The sequence below is a fragment of the Gossypium raimondii genome, chromosome 3, assembly GCF_025698545.1.
Source record: "Gossypium raimondii isolate GPD5lz chromosome 3, ASM2569854v1, whole genome shotgun sequence".
Lineage (NCBI taxonomy): Eukaryota > Viridiplantae > Streptophyta > Magnoliopsida > Malvales > Malvaceae > Gossypium > Gossypium raimondii.
In genome coordinates this window covers 10,026,608-10,047,068 of record NC_068567.1, presented here as the reverse complement: position 1 = coordinate 10,047,068, position 20,461 = coordinate 10,026,608, and the positions used below count along the sequence as shown (strand labels likewise).

Here is a 20,461-nt window from a genome sequence, read left to right as displayed (position 1 = left end):
TTGAATTTTGACTCCATTCCCTTTCTTTACTGTTAAACAGGTAATGATGATAAAAAAACCTTCACTATATATATATATATATATATATGTGGGGTCAATAAGTAGGACCCACTAAATCTCAACCGTTGATTTAACACACGTGGCGGCATAGACGTCGCTAATCCTCTCCTCGTACGTTACTCCCTCGCTTTTTCTTTTTTTTGCACCCTCTTGTATGTCTTCTTTATAAACTCTTCAATGGAAACAAAAGCCAGATGAATATGTAAAGAACAAACGAATGCAGCAAAATAAACAAAACCCAGAACGACAAAAGGTATATGATCATAATCTTTGATCTTCCATAATTTCATTTTTTTAACTAAAATTTTGTTTTTGGGAATTTTCCCTTGTTTACTTTTGTTTCATCGATTTTTTTTTCTTATACAATTGAGCCGATGATTTTGAAGCAGGTTAAATTTTCCATCTTTTACAAGAAAAAGATCATCTTCTTTATGCTATCAACTTTTTTTTTTCTTTGTCTATACAATCAGATAAATTGGATTTGCTTTAGTTTCCTTTTTTTTTCACTGATTATGGCTAAAATGGTTTCCTTTTTTTTCGTACCAAGAAAAAAAACATGCTTTTTTTTTTCTTTTGAGTAACTTGTTTTATTATATGACCAGAAGAGTTTAAACTGAAAAGGATGGTATAATTTTAGCTTGGGTACTTGAGAAAAATTCAAAGGATTTAGGATTTTGATTGTTTTTATCTCTATTGTACATTTATGCTAGTTTCTCAAGGTTTTGGCACATGGGTTTCGTTTTTCTTTCTAGGCACTTGTCTTTTCTCACTGAATTCGATGGTTTCTCTTTGGTTTTTTAATCTCTTCTGACTATTCTTTTTATGTCTGGTTATAGGATCAAGACCTATAATCTATCTGAAAACATATGCATATAAGTTTGTGTGGAATTGGTGGTGGGAGAAGGAGAGAGTGAATATGATTGGTGAAGCAAAAGTTGGGAATGAAGACTTGAACTTATGCTTTGAGAAGCTGATGATGGTTGCAGCTGGGAATAGTGAGGGAGTTAAGATGAATGGTGTGGGGATCACTGAGTGGAAAGATATCCCTGTGGAGCTGCTGTTGAGAATCGTTTCACTACTCGATGATCAGACCGCTATCGTTGCTTCCAGTGTCTGTAGTGGGTGGAGGGATGCCATTTGCTTGGGCCTCACACAACTCTGTCTCTCATGGTATACTATATATGGTCTTTTAGCTTTCCTTGTTTATGTTTCGCTTCTTGTTGATATGCTTTAGCTATTATTATCTCTCAAATGGTTATAAAATTTGGAATAATGAAAAGTTTTACAGTTTGTGAAGTATCTGATGAAGCTGGCAAACACATGTCATGTTTTTTCAAACCTTCTTATTGCTAAGATAATCAATAAGGCTTTCATGTTCGTGGTAGCTGGAGTTTTTAATATAATGCAAAAAACGAGGATATTTGCTGTTCTGCGTTTGTTTATCCATAGCTCTAAGATATAACCTTTATAGTTTCTGACGTATAGCAGCTTATTGACTCATTTGTCTGGCCTTCTGTGGTAACGGATTGTCATTCCACGGTTCTTTTCTAGGTTGTCCCATCTTCTTCTCAATGCTTTATCCTCGATGGCAGCATCACTAGGACAGAGATCTTGAGATACATGATATCTAACATGTTGGGCAGAAACTTTCTCGTCTTGCTTAACTGTATTTAGATTTGTTGTTGTGTCTGTGGAGTTTGCTCTGTTTTTGGCCTTTTTCTTATCTTCAATCTCGTGTTTTGGTCTTGCCTTTGGTAAAGATAAACGGATGGCTTACTCTGTGTCTTGTTCCTTTGTATCCTACTTGCTAATAACTGTGTTGTCTACAATCTTCAGGTGTAGAAAGAACATGAACAATTTGGTTCTATCTCTTGCACCTAAATTCACCAGATTGCAAACTCTGATATTGCGCCAAGAGAATCCACAGCTCGAGGACAATGCTGTCGAGACTATTTCAAAGTTTTGTCACGATCTGCAGGACCTGGACCTCAGTAAAAGTTTCAAGCTTAGTGATCGCTCCTTGTATGCATTGGCTCACGGTTGTCCTAACCTTAAAAAGCTTAACATCAGCGGCTGCACATCATTCAGCGACGAAGCTCTCGCGTATTTGACTAATTTTTGTCGAAAACTAAAAATATTAAATCTGTGCGGATGTGTTAAAGCTGCAACTGACCATGCACTGCAGGTATGAACAATATCATGATGGGTCATTGTTTACTTGCTGACAAAAAATCAGTTGCTTGTCTGTAAGAAGATAATGAATCGCTTGTATTGATAATAGGCTATTGGACGAAACTGCAATATGTTGCAATCTTTGAATCTGGGATGGTGTGACAATGTTGGCGATCTCGGAGTCATGAGTTTAGCATACGGATGCCATGATCTCCGATGCCTGGACCTGTGTGGTTGTGTTCGTATAACAGGTATCCCTTACAGTGGTGCTTATTAGCATCTCATAATGCAATGTAACATACATGTACGATCCTACTTTTTTCCTTGAAGCCTCAATATCTTGGTTAACATGAAAACCCGTCTTATTTTCCCCTAAAATTTTGTCAACCTATCCCTGGACCAAGTTTTACAGACACCTAAAGAGTATTCATGATCTCAATAACAGTATTATATGTTGATTCAATAACAACACTATGCATGTTCACTATATCAAAGAAGTTGAAGGTTTAAGCATGGCATGCTATAAAGAACATTTATTGGCTTATTGGTGCAGATGATAGCGTGATTGCTTTAGCAAATGAGTGTCTCCATTTGAGGTCGCTCGGACTGTACTATTGCCGTAACATCACGGACAGGGCGATGTACTCATTGGCTCACAGCCGAGTGAAGAACAAAGGTTTGACGTGGGAGTCGTCGATGAAAGGTAGATATGAAGATGATGGTCTAAAAAGTCTGAATATAAGCCAGTGTACGGCACTGACTCCATCAGCAGTTCAGGCTTTATGTGACACATTCCCTGCACTTCATACCTGCTCTGGAAGGCACTCCCTTGTTATGAGTGGTTGCTTGAACTTAACCTCCGTGCATTGTGCTTGTGCGGTTCAAGCTCACCGGACCTTCAACACTATTTTCCACACAGCTCATTGAAGGATATGTTCAACGTTCATATCTATAAATATTGATTTTTACATATAAAAGAATGCAGAGAAACTTTTAAACTCATGGTAATAATCATTGTCGTTGTAAATATTTTTATTATTTATAAAAAATATTAAAAAGTATTATTTGACAGAACCCTGATGATTAGAGGTGTTCATGGGCCGGGCCGGGTTTGGGCTGGGCCCAGAAAAAATTTCGGCCCGGGCCCTAGGCCTGGGCCCGGCCCATGAACACCTCTACTGATGATCTGCATTGTACTCGGCAATGTGTGGAATGAGTATTTGTTTGGATATATTTCAAATTCTCAATATAGTATGGGATATGGATATGGATATCGAAAAAGAAAGAATCAACAACATATATTTTGTAAAATTAAGAAAGTAACATGAAAGTTCTAATCCATCAACAATAGTCTGAAAGAAATGAAATGATGAGAAAACCTATAATATTACTCACATTCTTTTGCGCCACAAGGCCTCAACCAAACAATACAGTGGCCGACTCAAAATTTCTTTCCAGAACCCACTTTTACTTGAGCATCATAAATGGTATAATGTAATACTCGTTAAAAAGGCCAAAAACTTCTTGAATCCACTTCTGGTTAGCAAGTACTGACCTATATGTATATGCTCTCCCGAAGACACTGCAACAATGGAATCAGCTACTTGGACTTTCCTCTTTTACCACTTTTACCGAAATTTTTACCCTTTTTCTTGTTGGCTTTGCCCTTCATATATGACAGTTTATTATTTGCCTTCTTCTGTCTTTCCTTTCGCACTTGATTGAAATCTTTGATCTCTGAACGTACATGAGCATTAGGCACAGAATGCTGCGATTTCTTGTTCCCTCTGAAGTTTCTACCATTACCTCGTGACCGATAGTCTCCTGCATGAAATATTTTCCGAAATAAATAATGTATTCTTTCTATCATCAGAATAATAATAGCAATCAAAACCGGTGGAGAAAAAGTTCATAATCCAACCTGACGAAATTGTTGTTGCCTCACCATTCTCTCCGTTGGTGGTTCCCTTCAAATATACCTTTTTGTGAGATCGTTCTTTCCACTTCTTGTAAATTCCTGTTTTCTCAGTTTTTATTTTGGCACCACTCTCTGTCTTCACCTGCAAACAACAGAAAAGTATGAAAGTCAGTTGTCCCGAACGACCAGATACGCTACTGAGCTAGTTAACACCAACTTTGCATTACTAATCACTACAGCACCTCCATTAAGACAGCCATTACAGACGATATTATTTACCTAAACAACCCTTGCCATTCTTTTATACAAGTCAAGAATTGCCTAGAATAGAGATTCATTAGGAAGATAATTGATAGGACCACTTAGAAAAACTTTGAGGTCTAGGCAAAACAACAGGTTTGCAACCTGGAAGGCCTTATAAGTCAGGAATACAAAAACATCAAGGAGAAGTTATTTAAAATGAACAAGTAGAGCAAATTTGCTCCATATTGCACCACAGAGAACAATGGGAAAAAAAAGCAGTGGACCTAGGTCATCGCAGACTGAAGCCAAATGCTAGGGATGTATATGAATGAAAGAACGAGCATGGCCATCAAGCTCAATTAAGCACCAGAATAGTTCACTGACTATAGTAGAGATACAGAGATAGCATCCAATTTAACTTAAACCAATAAGCTTGAAAGGTGAAACTAAAGGGAAGTGAACTTCCAGAAAGGCAAGCACAAATAGTATTGGCAGTAAAAAGTACCTTTCCACTAGCTGTAACACGTTCACCATTATTCAATTTGACGTACTTTTTACCCCTCTGCATGTAAAAGATTCATATGAGTTGAACTAAAAACATAATTTGTTTAGGATAAAGATAAAATATCAGTATTCAAATAGTTCTATCCACCTTATCCCAATGATATCTGGATTTTTGTTTCTGCAAACCTTCACTATCGTCAGCAACAAGATCCAGTACAGCAGACTCCAACCTGCAAATAAAAAATTAATAGCGTGAATGCAACCATTTCAGAAGGGGGATAACTCCCAAATTAAATGTTTCAAAATTAAAAATCATTTTCAAATTTCATTTCACATTATAATAGCACAGATGCACAACGTTATTAAAGTAGAATCTTTTCTGCAGCAATGCATGCAAATGCACACGTGCTAATCAGATATGAAGTGAGCTAGAGACAGGAAAGGGTCAAATATACAAGGATTTTAGATAGCATGATAAGTTAATGACTTATCATGAAACATTCTCAAGCATAAAAATGCTGAGTTATGTTCCAAACTATTCCAGGAAATTTAAATTTATACACCTAACTCCTCACTAGCAAGGGAAAAGAACCAAATTGGGAAATGAGCTAAGGTATCAAGATCTGAAATTTACCTATTTGATCCAAACCCTTCATTACTTCTTACTGAGAGACCAGCCTCTGTATGCTGATAGCAATATGAACACAAACTCGTTAGGCATTAGCAAGTTAACAAATTGAAAGAAAGCTCAAATTAGACAATAAGATTTAAAAAGGGTTAAATATCATAGACACATTGAAACCACAATAGAAAAGAATTGTGTCTGAAGATGATAAATTAACATACATGATTTGTTGGCACAGAACTTATGTAATACTCCTCATCCTTGAAGCTCCTTGCCTTTCTTTTAGAACCACGAGCCTCTACTATAGAAAAGAAAAAAAAAATTGTTACTGAAAAAACAAGAAATAATGAATGCTCCAAGAAGAGCCATCAGTTATCAACGAATACATATAATTGTTTGGAAAAATACACTTGGATACATGCATTTTTGTTAACAAGTTCTACCGACTTATTCATTGATTAAGTGTTGATTTTTTTTTATCCCACTTGAAGAGGTAGCTCACATTTGGCCAACAAATGTGACAGAAAGACCCAGATTATTTCTTATGAGCTTTGCTAGCTTCAAACATTCAAAACCAAAAAATATAGCTACTGTTACCCTCTTCACTCTGCCTGTCTGCCACTCTAAATAATAGAGAATAAATAAAATAAGACACTCCTTGAACATTAAGGACTTCGTCAGGAAGGAAGACAAAGCTCCAATAAGAAGGAAGAAATTAAAAAATTGTAAGGAAAATACCTTTTGTGTCATTTATCTTTGAAGAAGTAATGTCAGGTTCGGTTTCCTGCATGCATCAAAGATCGACTTAAATAGAAAGAACAGATGCTGTGAGACAATAAATAAAATTGAAGGCCAAAAAAAAAAATGAAAACAAAGAAAATATTCATTATCAATCAGTTTTTGTAAATAAAATAGGTCTAAATAAACTTCTTCCCAAAACCATAGCATTTGGAACCTCTCAACACCACGGAATTTGAAAATAGATCAGGAGAAAGACGTGACTATTTAACTAGTTCCAAAAATGACATGCACAGAAACCAAAAAAACCCTATATCAATATCAGAAGTTCAGTTTCCGTGCGTGGGTGCATGGTTGATAGGGGTGAAAACTCACTGGATACTGTTATGCATATCATTACTAAATAACAAAAATTACCTTTTCCACATGATTGCTAAAGCGCTGCTTATGAACCAAATTAATGATCTTCTCATGCATATCTCTCTTCTTCTTCATCACATCGACCCACTGTTTGACCAAAGGAATGCAGCATAATTCTCATACAAGGTTTTGAAGTGCAAAAAAGCAAGATATTCAAAAGAAATAAAGAAAAGGCAGAGTAATCAGAATAAAGAAAAATGTAAGAATCGAAGGCAAGAAAGTTAACCAATTTAAGAAAAAAATCATCATTGATAATAGAAAGAAAATGCCACAAAAATTGAGGAGTTACCTGAGAATGCTTTGATTTAGCGGCTTCACTTTCAGCTTCCAGAATGGTCTGCTTGGGTCTAGCATAAATCATTGACAGTAAGTTAAAATTTTGCAGCTTAAGAAACTTACAAATAACAAATTGACTTGGAAGAACACAGAGAAGCCAAAAAGACAGAAGCACTTAACCACAAAGCCCAGTATATCCCAGATGAAAGGCTTTAGAAATTACCTAAAAGCTTTCAGACGTTCAGAAAACGCAAGTGCTGCCAATTCACCTCCTTCCAGTACATTTCTAAAGATAGGATGCAAGCCTTCACGGGGCAAATCCTTTGCCCTTTTGATGGACTCCCTTGCAGGCAATGGTTTAGTCTTGGAATACAGACGAAAAGCATTTGTACATGTCCTCTGCAAATTATTTAGTTCTGCAGATGAATCAATCATGTCCCTAACCCTATCTGATATAAGATCAATAATGTTTTGGGGGAAACGTCCGTAAACAGATTCTCCATTTGCAATTGCTTGATCAATTTTATTCATTGCCCCATCCATATCTTGAAAAACCTCCTCTTCAGTAGGTGCCGCCCTGATTGGTCTTGACAGAAATAGATGAAGATCTAAAAGGTATGGCATATCCTCAGATGTCACAAAGGAAAATGCAGTTCCAGTCCTACCTGCCCTTGCTGCTCGTCCAACACGATGAACAAAAATTTTGGGCTTCGGAGGGAAGTCCCAGTTAATAACATTATCTAGTAAAGGTATGTCAATACCCCTAGCAGCAACGTCTGTCACAATAAGCAACATAGTTTTTCTTGATCTGAATTTTGAAATATTAATTTTCCGAGCATCTTGATCCATATCACCATAACACACAGAAGGCTCGATACCCTCCTCTCGAAACATAATATTAAGGAACTCTACATGATGTTTAGTGGAAACAAATATCAAAGTTTGTTGATCAGAACTAATGTGGTCCCTTGCCAAATACAACAGTGCGGCATGTTTTTCTTCCTGACGCAAGGTGAAAAAAACAAGCTTTAAGTCAGGGCTAATCTTGGTTTCTAAATCAAGACGCACAAGTTGAGGGTCTCGCAGACCAGCCTTAGCAAACTCTGCTAGGGCACTTGGTAAGGTTGCACTAAAGAGCAAGGTCTGACGGTTTTCACTAAGCTGGGTAAGAATTTTATGCAACTGTTCAGCAAAACCCATGCCAAAGAGGGAATCTGCTTCATCAAATACCACATATTCCACTGTACGAAGTGTCATATCATCAACCTCAGTTAGATGGTGCATCAGTCTACCAGGAGTAGCAATAATAATATCAGGGTTTTGTGCCAACTCTTCAAACTGACTTTCCATGCTATCACCGCCGACAAGCAAACTAATCCGAAGATCTAAAATGAACACAAGAGATTATATGTAAGTTGTCATCAAGGAACGCAAGCCAATTAAAACCAATTTCTTATTCAGTTACTACAAATCACCGATATTACAATAATGAAAGGACAAAGTAGATTTGTTAGGGGATAAAATCCTCAGTGGTCTCTGAAACTCATCTGTTACAATCTAAAGCTAATGTTCCATTTGGTTATTAGTTTTACTGATAGCTTTTGGCTTCCCCAAAGAGTGCTAAAAAGCGTGATCTTGTTTTATTAAAAATAAACAAATGATTAGAACCAAAAAAAAAAAAAATCAAATGTAGTGGTTACCAATAAAACTAAATTCCTGCATTTTGCTGCATAAAATTCAAAATTCTAATTCTGTAATCATTCAAAAACATAAGAGATAAATTATGAATAATGAAAATTTAACTTTAAATTCCACATCATAAGAAGAAGGAACCTGTAAATTTTCCCAATTCCTTGGCAAACTTCAAAGTCTGCAAGGCCAAATCTCTGGTCGGAGACAAAATGAGAGCTCGGACACCGCCCTGAGGCACGTGCTGCTTCAGTTTCTCCAGCATGGGGACCAAAAAAGCCGCCGTCTTCCCAGAACCAGTCCGGGCCATGGCAACGACGTCGTTTCCAGCAAGAATAAGAGGCATGGTCTTGCGTTGAATCGGCGTAGGGACTCTGTATCCCTTCCGCTTGATTCCTCTGTAGACATTAGGGCTTAGGTTTAAGGACTCGAAGCCACCAGATTTTGCCTTCTTTTTTTCCTTCTGTTTTCGTTTAAGCTCCGCTTTGGAGCTTACAAAACGCTCGTCTACCGGAGCCATCGAATGTTTACAGCTTCCGTTTTCTTTTTTCCCGGAAAGTGTTTTTTCTGGGGAAACAAACAGAGAGGAAGAGAAGAAAGCGGCAGACCTGGCTGGCTCTTTTCTTTTGTTCTGTTCACGAATCGGTTGCCTAAAACCCTCCGAAGGGGTTTTCTGTGTAAAGATTTTTGCGGCCTATTCCATCTAAAGTTATGGGCCTAAATTTGGGCCATAAAAAAAGTGAGCCTAAGAATGGAATAAAATGTAAAATTGGTTAAAATACGTTATAGGTCCCTAAATTCTTTGTAATTTTGAAATTCAATCCCTCTCAATGGATGTAAGTACAAAAGCAGTGGAATTAAGCTTTATAATTTCTGATGGTTTGAGTACTGACTAATTTCATTTACTCTATTTACGGATTTAATCAAATAAACTATACAATTAATCAAATGAATTACAATGTAATTTGGTGTGAGCTTATAAGTTCTAATTTATGAGTATTGATAAATTTCAATTATTTTATTACCAAATACGATTAATCGTACAACCATATATCGAATTGAATCAATGACATTAAGTTTATAATTTTTAATTTTTTGAATATTGATTAATTTCGTCTCCTCATTTTATGAACTTAATCAAATTGAACCGGTGTTAGTACGCGATAAGACAAGATGAACAACGCCATTTACGGTGGTCATTTTTTGATTTCTTATCTGATATGGCTGAGAGAAGAAGGGAAAGACTAAATTATTTTGAATAACATAAACAAAAAAAGAAAATCAATTAATAAAACATTTAAGATAGATAACATGAGGAGAGAGAGAAAATCGATAACGAGTAAAGAGAAAAAAAAAACCAGTTGAAGAGGTAAAAAATTATCCCATGGATATGTCATGAGTCGTGGATCAAAGTCAGTGACTAATGCACAAAAAAAACGTCCTTTAAAACTCAAACTGATTAAATGAGACTTATTTGACTCACTTGAATTTATCTAATTCGTAAAACATGTAAAAAAAAAATCTATCTACTTGAAACTTTGGTGACCTACTAAATTACCTAAAAAAAAACTAACGTTACCATGATAAATATGAAAACTAATTTAAAAGATTTATAATCTTAGACAATTTGATTTTATAATTTTAGATGATTGTATAAATCTCTTAAAATTTTCAAATTGTAAATTGACTTAATCATCGTTGTAAATAAATCATAATCATCCCATTTTTATCTCATTATACTTCATTCCTCTCTCATTTGTAATTTATACCATTATATTCGTTCATAATGTAAGTCACATGAACTGCGAGACTAAAATTTTAATATAATTTTTTTAATCCTACCAAATCTCAATATAATCAAACACCTCATTTTAATTATAGAAAAAGTATATTTTTAAAAAATTCAAGTAAAGAGTTATATTTGTTTGATAAAACCGAGAAACAAATTGATTACCTAGGGTTTGTATAATCAAATATCAAAACATCCCAATGCCTCAAGCAAGATCAATAACAAGAGTTCATCTTTGATACACTAAGAATGTAATCTTTTTAACATTACGAATGTTTCAATTACTAACCCCTTCGGAATCTAAAAATTCCATCAATGGTGTAAGATAATTTTCTTATGAGAAACAACTAAATCTTAAAACACATACAACATTCTCACTCGTAACCAGTTGAAATGACTACCTCTTGCAGTAACCGATCAGGCCAAAGTGAGCTTATAACTTGCATCCATTCATAATCATAATCCTATTTCCTGCCTTATGCTAAATAGTGTCCCCAATACCTGTAAAAGGAATAAAAAAAATTACTGATTACAAAAGTGGTTCGCCCGATGAACAAGATAGAAAACATGATTATTTGCAGATAAATTACAAACCTCGAACAAGTTCATGAGCTGTCAAACCGGACAACAACGCAGGTAATGTTGTCTGAGCTCCCTCGTGCATATGCCTCTTTTATAAGTTTTCTTGCTGCAGCTTCTGCATCAGTTATGTGCTGCACTAAGGCCACAGCATCCTGCAAGTGAAACAAGTCCAGATGCTTAATTTCCATAGAAGTCATTTACAATTACTGGGAAAATACAAGAAACATCAATATAAAGTCTCCCTTTTTTCCTTTTTTTTTTTAATATGAGAAATGAACATGGTAAAAGTTCTCACCTCATTCGATAAGACATTCCAAAGCCCATCACTGGCGATGATTATGAAATCAACACCGTCGATTTCTTCTTCCTAAGCAATAGAAAGGGTATGAACCCTAATAAGTACTCTTAGAGTATGAATGAAGGAAACTTTAGCAGTTGAAAACCAGGGGTTAATGGTTCGGTTATCACATGTTTTTACACTGGTTGCCACATTTATTTCACTCAAGAAATTCTACTTAAAAAGTGATTAGAAGAATGAAAAAGAACAAATTTTATGAGTATGAACCCTAATATACCACCTGAATTTCTGGCTCAGCAACTACATATGGTTTAAGTAGTTTATCACCAAATGCACGTGAAACAGCGAGAATACCACCAACCCGCCATGTCCCTAACATAAAAAAGAAATGCAACACATTTTAGTTCAATTCTGCAACAAATAGAAACAATTTACTGAATTTATATTACTTCAGTGCAACAATGTGCAAACCCAATTTATAAGCCAAATGAAAATACTTAAAGTTAAAATGCAAGAAACCATTATTCATAGAGGAAAGATCAGCATGACAATACAAGCATACAGAGAGTGCATTCTGATTGAAAAGATGAGGACATGAAAGACTGTGAAAGGCATATTACCAGCCCAAATGATGAAACCTCCGGCATCTTCAATCCTTAGGCGTTCATCAGATCGATCAGGCTTGTGATCAATTGACAGAGGGACAGCTGCAGAAAACACAAAAGTAAATCATCAGCTGTTTAAACACCACAGAATTCAACCTTTTTTTCATATATTGCTAATCTTATAAGTTAAACCAAAACCTTATATTTGTACTTCTAAATGGAGGAGAAATAGTTAAGACAAAGCCTTCGAAACCTGTCAATGGCTGTTATAGCATGTCCAACACATGACAGCCATCAAGCTATTACTTGATAGTATATGAGACACAGACGTGAAGATTTTCATTCTGATATTCTTTGATATATTGCTTTTCATTCCAAAGATCTAACCAAAGAAATTCTTAGACTACATTAGCAGGTAAGAAAGCAACCTGATCCAGCTCTAGAAGCAACCCCCCTAGAATCACCAACATTTGCAACAAGCAGCCGGTCACCCAATAATACAGCAGTTGAAGCAGTTGAGCCAGCATCTTTTTGCTGGCCTTTCTCTTCATTGAGGTAATCAGCATCAGTTTGTTTAAATGTTTCAACTGCAATAGTAACATTGCCATAAACAAATACACATACACCAACAAAATCATGGAACTCCTCATCATACAGTGATGTGAAAACTTCGCCAACTTCATACCTATAGCTGTTTTTGTGTCCTTGATAAAATCAGGGTGGGTGCTCAAATTCTTGAAGAGGTTGTTTTTAAGATACTCTGCAGTTCTTGAACCTCCATGACCTATAGTGCAAAGATAAAAGAAGGGAAACTAAATCAAATCATAAACAGCTATACACACCCTCACCTAATTCTGCTCGAGTTCCTTTTCCCTGTATTTAAAAAGGTGCAAATTGAAACCATAAAATACATCTTGTAAAGAACAAAGTCGAGACAACAAAGGCAAAGAAATGACGGCATACCATCGAAAACACCAAAAAAGGCAACCATCTGACCATCAACTTCAGATATCCTCGTTTCATAGAAATCCTCCATTGAAGGTCTTTTGCCCTTGAAACTGGAATATCCATAGCTGAATTTAGCAGCTCGACTTCCAGTGAGAAAGCTGCCAAAAGAACCAAAGCATTTTAGCCACCTTGTAACTTTCATGGGCCACTAAATCTAATGCACAGTATTGTGCACAAAAACTCATGCAGCTTCTGCAATTTTACCAAACTTCATAGAGATTTAAACCTTCAAAAACTTTACATCTGATGATCCAGACAATTCACTATCTAGAAAGTAGAAACCAAGGGAACCATTACCAAGTATCACATTTAATTGGATGTTCATGTTATTAATCCTAGTTCATGTTTATACATGATCGAAACTGGAAAACAAACAGATTCAGATCCTAGTTATTATGATAAGTGAAACAAAAAACTACCATGTAATGTTCTTGCATCTTAACTTCCACCCTGACACCAAAGCTAGGTTGATTAAAATAAAAACCAATCAATCCATAAAAGAAGAATAACTATGTTATTTAACATGCAAAAAAGCAAAGACTAAGAAAACACAATTAATTTAAATAAAACGGTTACTAACAGTAAATTCTTAGCATACAATCAGAGCCAGCAAATGCACCCACGGCAGTGCTATTAGACACAACAATGGTCCTTGACATGTAATTTTGCATTGAATTAAAATTTTTTTATTGTATAATTAATAGGGTCATCCTTCAAAATAGAACAAGCCAAACGATTATATGATTAACAAAAAGAAAAATAGAATAATTTCCAAACAATTTTTTTTCAGTGCGATACTCTAGTTTGATGAAGCTATACGGCTACTTAGTAAACAGAAAAAAAAAAGAGAGAAGTTGGAGAACCTTATGCCGCCGCCACTAAAGAGCGCGTGCGGGTCCCTAGATGATATCATAGCGTCTGACTGAGGAGGTTGCAGCGGTGGGAGTTGCGGTGGGTCAGCCAATGCAGGAGGGCGAAGAGCCTCAATATCGGCATCCCCACGCGGCGGGGAAAAGGAGGAGGCGGCCACGGATGGGTCCGTCAGGTTTCTTCCTCTTTTGTTATTCGGTAGTCGATGGTTTCAGCTAGAAGCAGCTCAAAGTAGGTGGCGCCGCCGCCGTGACTTGAGAGGGAAGCAGAGAGGTGGAGTATGATTTTAAGGCTTTACTTTGAAGCTTCACCCTTACAAATGGAAGTAAGCTTAATAACGTAGGGCCAACAACATCAATAATAATAGCATGTCGGGATTCGATTTGGATCGAATTTTGACTTTTCATTTTTCAAATTTTTTTTTCAATTTTTATAGGCTTTGATAACGATGTTCTGCAGATATTTATTAAATTAGTTAGATTAATGTCATAATTCTGTCTCTCATATTTTTTTATTTTGAAATTTAAATTTATATTTTTGGACAAACTACAAAAATAGTCACTTTTGTTTATATCAAATTATATTTTAGTCATTTATATTTTAAATGTTACGTTTTAGTCACTTACGTTATTGTTCTGTTATGAAGTGGTCACTCTACCGTTAAATTCCGTTACCTCCCTAACGTCCTACACGGCAGTCCAAATGGATTTTAAATGCCAACTTGGATGTCCTACGTGGCTGTCCAAATTAAATTTATTTAATTAAAAATTTATGTTACGTGGATATCCAAGTTGGCATTCAAAACTTATTTGAACTGTCACGTAAGACTATCAGGTAACGAGTTTAACGATAGAGTGACCACTTCGTAACGAAACGATAACATAAGTGACTAAAACGTAACATTTCAAATATAAATAATTAAAATATAATCTGACGCAAACAAAAGTTTGTAATTCACCCGAAATTTAAATTTCAATATAAAGATAAACACTATATAGTATTGTTGAATCGCCATTGACATTAATGCTTCAATCCCCCCAACCTAAATGTTTCAGATCTACAGCACCACCACTGCATTTTTTATTTATTTCTTGGCTTGAATTTTATCTTTTTAAGAGAAACTATAAATTCAAACCGCAACTAATAGATGATATTAATTTATTTATATAAACCCACAAAACAAACATTTGTTTATATAAATAAAAAATTCTGATAAAATTCTATAAAGTTTTTATTTAATTTGGGATAAATATGAATGGATTGAGAACTCGTCTCATTATTAAAATTTTATTTTATTTATATATTATAAATAAATTTCAAAAGACCTTATCCTTTTGGACTAGACAAAACTAGGTTAGCTGTTGAACATATCTATCTGCTTCACTCTGAAAATTCGTTCCCAGTCCATTGATTTGATTTCCTTTTTTCATAAAGAATTACTGGAATTCCATTTAGTGAACTCTGCCAAAGTCCAGCACTCTATAGAATATAAATAAATTCCTTACATCATTGATTCTATTTGATTGTTATATGCCATGTGCTTTCCTCTCATCTCCTAGGCATCTCATTAATGGCAAGTTCACCATTTTTGAAATATGCTTTTTACCATCAATTGGGCCATTCCCAATACACACTTTCAATTGGACTTGAAATACATACCACCTACAAAGGAACCAAATATAAAATATGGCACTATATTTGACAAGAGATGGGCAGGAACATGATCTTATTCAATACTATTAAGTTCAGAATTAATGACACCCACATGAACAAGCTAAAATAAACAGGTTTGAAGCTGTTAAAGTAAACGAAGCGTTCAACGATAAAAATCACCAAATCACCACGAGCAACAACCGCTGGTTGCGGCACCGCTTTGAGGCGGATTCTGTTTGAAGATGTTCTTTTTCACTCCAGATGATCCCTCAGCCACGAGGCTTGGGGTTTCCAATATCTGCATATCAAACATCATCACCGGGTTTAAACTATCTGAGCATGTCTATGTAAATGAGCATTCATAGGGATTCTTGTAAATGCCTGTCAACGTTGAAGTTACTTGGTAAATACCTTTAAGACAAGCTCCTCGAAGCATTGTTCCACATTTACTCGTGTTTTTGCACTGCACTCAATGAAAAGGCATCCGTATTCCCGAGCAAAGTCGATGCCCTCTTTTTTGCTGACCACTCTTTCACTTTCCTGCATTCATGAAGGGGTAGACGGAGTTCAACAATCCAATGGCAAAACACTGTAGATAACGGTCAAGAACCAGAGGAATACCGGAACAAAAAAACCAATAACCTTGGTGAGATATAAATCACTTCTCAAACTATACCTTATCAACTTTATTGCCAACAAGCATCTTGATGCAGTCCTGATTTGTTGAGTACAGATCGATTTCTTTAGCCCATACGTCAGATAAATCTGTAAATGTGTCTCGCCGAGTTACATCATAAACTGTAATAGTACAAATGTAATAATTAGCATCATATGAGGAGCCACTAAGATGAGAACCAAAAGCAATAAATAAACCAGCTGATTATTTGAATACATAGAAACATGGAGTCCCCTACCTTAGTTGAAGGGAATAACTTATTTAAATCTGTCTGGTAGCTAAATTGATCTATGGTCAGAGATCTAACTATCTTGGGCCAAAATTTTAGAAAGAGAAAAGGTGACTTTGGCAGAACAAAAAATTAGAAGCAGTGCTAAAATAATAATAAAGTGGGTAGAAAATCAATCTACAGCTAGATCCGACGTTTTTAAAGCAGCATCTTTTCTGCACCCATCTCTTCAACAAGAAGATAAAAAATGTTTCTCAATCCTATGTAGAACGACCTAACAAACCGGCCTAAAGCGAACTAGTAGATGCTTGCTTTTGGTTACTAACACTTTGTTCCTATGTTGGGAACAACTACCATTGGAGCTATCCTTGGAAGGTTGGCATGACTCCTAGGTTGATCCAATTTTGGAATGTACTGGAAAGCATGGCTTGGAGGCATAGATACAGATATAGTTAAGAAGTTCACTTAAACTTCTTTGGAATACAAATGTTTTCCTTCCAATCTCTTCATTGGACAAACGGTTAAGTGGGTAAACTTTCATGTAATTGCCGTTATATTCATTATCCATATAATTTACCTTCCATTTTCCTATGTTCAAGTAACCCCTTTCAATCCCATTATCAACCATTTTAGCACATTCATGCCCACATTTCCTTCATAACCATTTCCTTTTAACTCCCCTTTTCAAGGCCTATAAATAAAGGTTTGAATGTCTCCTTAGAAACTTTTTGATATTTTGGCAAACTTAGCACTCTAAAGTTTTCTCTGCAACTTTCTTTCTACAATCACAACCACTGTAACTCTTTCTAAACCCCTTATTGTGTCCATCACCACCGCCTGCCATCGCACTTGTTTTCCAGAGTCTGCTCTGATCTTCCTCTCTGCTATCTCTCCACAACATCTCATTTGCTAAATTGTAATGTCTCCTCACCTTACCAAAAGAACCCTACATCCAAATGACCCAATCTACCCTCATTGTGAAGTTCATTTCATCATAGGAAGCATGACCCCAGAATATCTAATAATAATGATAACTAACAAATACCAATAAGAACTTCAAAAGTATGATTACTGATAAAAATGAAAAAAAAAATTGAAGCAAAGAAGGAAGGAAAAGAAACTTCACGGATGAAACAAATTCTTAGCACAAGACCTCCTGCATCATTATGCTTGTCATGTTTAACAACACAGATACAAATTATAACAACTGATGTGCCACAGAAGTAAATAGAAGACCGCTAGCAAGAGATGAATGAAGTACTATACCCATAATTATCCCTTGTGCTCCTCTGTAGTATGAGCTTGTTAGCGTTCTAAATCTTTCCTGTCCAGCTGCATAAAGTGAAGTTATGAATAACAACTTATTCTATTCAAATCACCAACTCATTTTATGCGAAACAAACACAATGTATAAACAATACCAAATTCTACAAACATCCTATAGGAGGTGTCCAAGGAGAATAAGAGCTCCTTGCAGATAATTCATAATTAGTCTACAGTTGATATGGAATATGGAAACAGATTGCAAACTTAGACAGTCTCTCTTTCAAATTAACTTGCAGTACCATGTCAAATACATGTGTGTGTATATACCTATACCTATATGTATATGTATGAAGTTTGCAACTTCCACCAATATCATGATCTAATGCATAATACACTCAAATGTGCTCTAAGAACTTAAAACGAAAGCAATAAACATTGAAAAATTCCACTCAATATCTAATGCTATATTCTATCTTAATCATCAAAGGGAAAAAGTTCCTTAAAAACACACACACACACACAATGGAACAGGAAAAAGAAACAGGATCCGACGACGTTTACCAGTGTCCCAGATGGCAAGCTTCAACTTTTTCCCTCCAATGTTAACGTGCTTTACCTTAAAATCCACACCTAAAAAAAAAAAATCAAATCACTCGGTCTTCAAAATTTTAAAAACAAATTAACCAAAAAAGAATAAAGAAGAAGGAAGATAGGTAAGGTTACCAATGGTAGGATTGAGTTCCTCAAAGGTATCGGAAGTAAAACTCAAGAGCAGAGTACTCTTCCCCACACCCGAATCCCCTATCAGTAACAACTTAAACAAATAGTCAAACTCAGGTTGACTCGTCGACGATGCCTCCATCTTTTTCCAATATCTTAAAAACTACGATATTGATATTGCAATTTGGATCTGGAAAAAAAGAATGGAGGAATAAGATTTGTATATTTCCAGAGAAAATCAATGCGAAACAGAAAGTAAAGTGTAAGAAAGAAGAATCTAAAATCTTCTATTAGTCTTCTTTTCTGTCGGTCTCTATAACAAAGCTTGAAATAAGCGTTTTTAAATTAATAAAAAAAAGAAAAAAAACCCTGCTCGATTACTTGCTCAAGCGGTTTGGGATTGGCTTTGGTGCGGTATAGAGTAGGCTAGCTGATTTACTCCTGCCTTTATAGCTGTTGACTAGTAATAGTAAAAATTATGAAGATAGGTTAAAATATGCTGCTAGTCCTTGTACTTCTATATAATTTGAGATTTAGTCTCTATACTTTAAAAGTTAAAATTCAATCCTCCTAATTTTTTCAATTTAAAATCCTAGTTCAATAATTTTTGTCATTGGTATTTTCCATTAAAATTTGTTAATTTAAGGTACTTATTTTCATCAATCATATGCCACATCACATAAGAGCACAAGGCACTATGCCAATTTGACAAACTTTGACAAAAAATATTTATGATTTTAATAATTGGACTAAGTTATGTAAAATTTAAAAGTACAATAACTTGATTTTTAATTTTTGAAGTATAGAGACTAGATCATAAATTTTGACAAAGTACAGTGACTATCCAACAAATTTTAACCATGATGATATTAAGATTAGTAAATACTGTGAATGTTCATTTATTTTATCATTTTCTTGTATCCGGTCAGCTAAATCCTACAATTTGTATCTTGTACTTTTTTTAATTACAATATGTTACTTCAATTTTAGGGTAAATTACCTTAGCTAGTCACCCAATTTTAAGACACTTTCGTTTTAGTCACACAAGAGTTAAATATCTAACGGCGGTTAACTGTACATGCCACATCATATTTTCACTGTCATTTTGGTCACTCAATTTTTAGGCCGCTCTCATTTTGGTCGCCCAAAAAAATATATTTTTCTTTAAAGTATTGATCGAGATAAAAAAAAATATTAAGGATTAAAGTAAAAAAGGGTAGAAACTAAAATAATACGTTAAAAGTTGTCAAATTGTACTTGTTTACCCTTTGCTAAAAGTTCTAATTTTTTAAATTTTAAAATTTTAAATTTCAAAACATCAAAATCAATTAAATAAGTTATTGAAAAATTTTATCCTTAATAGTGTCAATCGATTTGTTACTATAATATTGAAATTAATTAATTTAATGACCTTCTAAAATTTAAAATTTATTTTATGTTTCCAAATTAAAATAAACTCAAATAACTTAACTATTATAGTTGTCTATGAAACACAAATTTCTTTTCATTATATATAATCTTAAATATTCCATACTAAGCTAAAAGCAAAGAAAATTCTTGCAATCAATTAAATTAATTAATTTTATCTTACTTGCCAAACAAAACTCATAATTTTTTCATCACTTCTTTACCCGAACAAAGAACACGTAACTTTAATTAATTGTAAGAATTGTTTTCCTTTACTTTTAGTTTAGCATGGAAGATTCAAGATTATATAATAAAAATTAAACTTCAGAGGCAATTATTAAATATGGGTTATTTGAGTTGATCCGATAAGGATAATTTGGAAATATAAAATAAAATTTTAAAATTTAGAAGGAGATTAAATTAATTAATTTCAATACTATAGTAACAAACTGATTAACATTATCAAGAGATAAAAAAATTCAACAATTTATTTAATTTATTTTTATGTTTTGAAATTTATTAAAAATTTAGAATTTTCACAATAGGATAAACAAATACAATTTGACAATTTTGTATATTATTTTAGTTTCTATCCATTTTTTACTTTATCCTTTAATTTTTTTACTTCAATCTATACTTAAAAAGTTTTTCTTTTCTGTGACCAAAATAAAAACGACCTAGAAGTTGGGTAATCAAAATGCAAGTGTAAGTAT

The 20,461-nt window shown here is 34.6% G+C and overlaps 3 protein-coding genes across 4 annotated transcripts; 1 reads left to right on the top strand and 2 right to left on the bottom strand.

The window, feature by feature from the left end:
* Positions 1-174: 174 nt before the first annotated feature.
* LOC105797108 (F-box protein SKP2A) lies at positions 175-3,306 on the top strand. The gene is made up of 5 exons (XM_012627042.2): positions 175-313; positions 897-1,230; positions 1,897-2,245; positions 2,342-2,483; positions 2,786-3,306. Exons 2-5 carry the CDS (start codon positions 977-979, stop codon positions 3,157-3,159), a joined length of 1,119 nt encoding a protein of 372 aa, XP_012482496.1. The 5' UTR covers positions 175-313; positions 897-976; the 3' UTR covers positions 3,160-3,306.
* A 199-nt stretch (positions 3,307-3,505) lies between these two features.
* Positions 3,506-9,321, bottom strand: LOC105797107 (putative DEAD-box ATP-dependent RNA helicase 29). Of its 2 annotated transcripts, none has more exons than XM_012627041.2 (11): positions 8,790-9,321; positions 7,180-8,341; positions 6,970-7,027; positions 6,678-6,767; positions 6,261-6,306; positions 5,744-5,823; positions 5,532-5,584; positions 5,046-5,127; positions 4,899-4,955; positions 4,154-4,292; positions 3,506-4,056 (listed from the first exon to the last, which is right to left on the bottom strand). In XM_012627041.2, the coding sequence occupies exons 1-11, from the start codon at positions 9,163-9,165 to the stop codon at positions 3,833-3,835; spliced, it is 2,367 nt and encodes a 788-aa protein (XP_012482495.1). In that variant the 5' UTR covers positions 9,166-9,321; the 3' UTR covers positions 3,506-3,832. The 2 variants fall into 2 exon arrangements, with proteins under 2 accessions (XP_012482495.1, XP_012482493.1); XM_012627039.2 differs by having other exon boundaries at positions 5,744-5,820.
* Positions 9,322-10,649: 1,328 nt separating this feature from the next.
* On the bottom strand, positions 10,650-18,669 carry LOC105795668 (probable protein phosphatase 2C 11). The gene is made up of 15 exons (XM_052628828.1): positions 18,345-18,669; positions 18,183-18,251; positions 17,622-17,687; positions 16,127-16,248; positions 15,862-15,990; positions 15,638-15,748; positions 13,791-14,008; positions 12,883-13,025; positions 12,605-12,703; positions 12,348-12,506; positions 11,935-12,021; positions 11,595-11,686; positions 11,312-11,383; positions 11,029-11,168; positions 10,650-10,935 (listed from the first exon to the last, which is right to left on the bottom strand). The coding sequence occupies exons 1-14, from the start codon at positions 18,481-18,483 to the stop codon at positions 11,040-11,042; spliced, it is 1,635 nt and encodes a 544-aa protein (XP_052484788.1). The 5' UTR covers positions 18,484-18,669; the 3' UTR covers positions 10,650-10,935; positions 11,029-11,039.
* Between the last annotated feature and the right edge of the window lie 1,792 nt (positions 18,670-20,461).

Coding starts and splice junctions, on each gene's coding strand:
- LOC105797107 (XM_012627041.2), bottom strand. CDS start 9,165: ATGGCTCCGGTAGACGAGCGTTTTGTAAGCTCCAAAGCGGAGCTTAAA. Junction 4,293..4,898: donor GTGTTACAGCTAGTGGAAAG/GTACTTTTTACT, acceptor TGTTGTTTGCAG/GTGAAGACAGAGAGTGGTGC. Junction 4,057..4,153: donor GGCAACAACAATTTCGTCAG/GTTGGATTATGA, acceptor TATTTCATGCAG/GAGACTATCGGTCACGAGGT.
- LOC105797108 (XM_012627042.2), top strand. CDS start 977: ATGATTGGTGAAGCAAAAGTTGGGAATGAAGACTTGAACTTATGCTTT. Junction 1,231..1,896: donor ACACAACTCTGTCTCTCATG/GTATACTATATA, acceptor TACAATCTTCAG/GTGTAGAAAGAACATGAACA. Junction 2,246..2,341: donor CAACTGACCATGCACTGCAG/GTATGAACAATA, acceptor TATTGATAATAG/GCTATTGGACGAAACTGCAA.
- LOC105795668 (XM_052628828.1), bottom strand. CDS start 18,483: ATGGAGGCATCGTCGACGAGTCAACCTGAGTTTGACTATTTGTTTAAG. Junction 15,991..16,126: donor TTGGCAATAAAGTTGATAAG/GTATAGTTTGAG, acceptor TCATGAATGCAG/GAAAGTGAAAGAGTGGTCAG. Junction 11,384..11,594: donor TTGCTGAGCCAGAAATTCAG/GTGGTATATTAG, acceptor TCTATTGCTTAG/GAAGAAGAAATCGACGGTGT.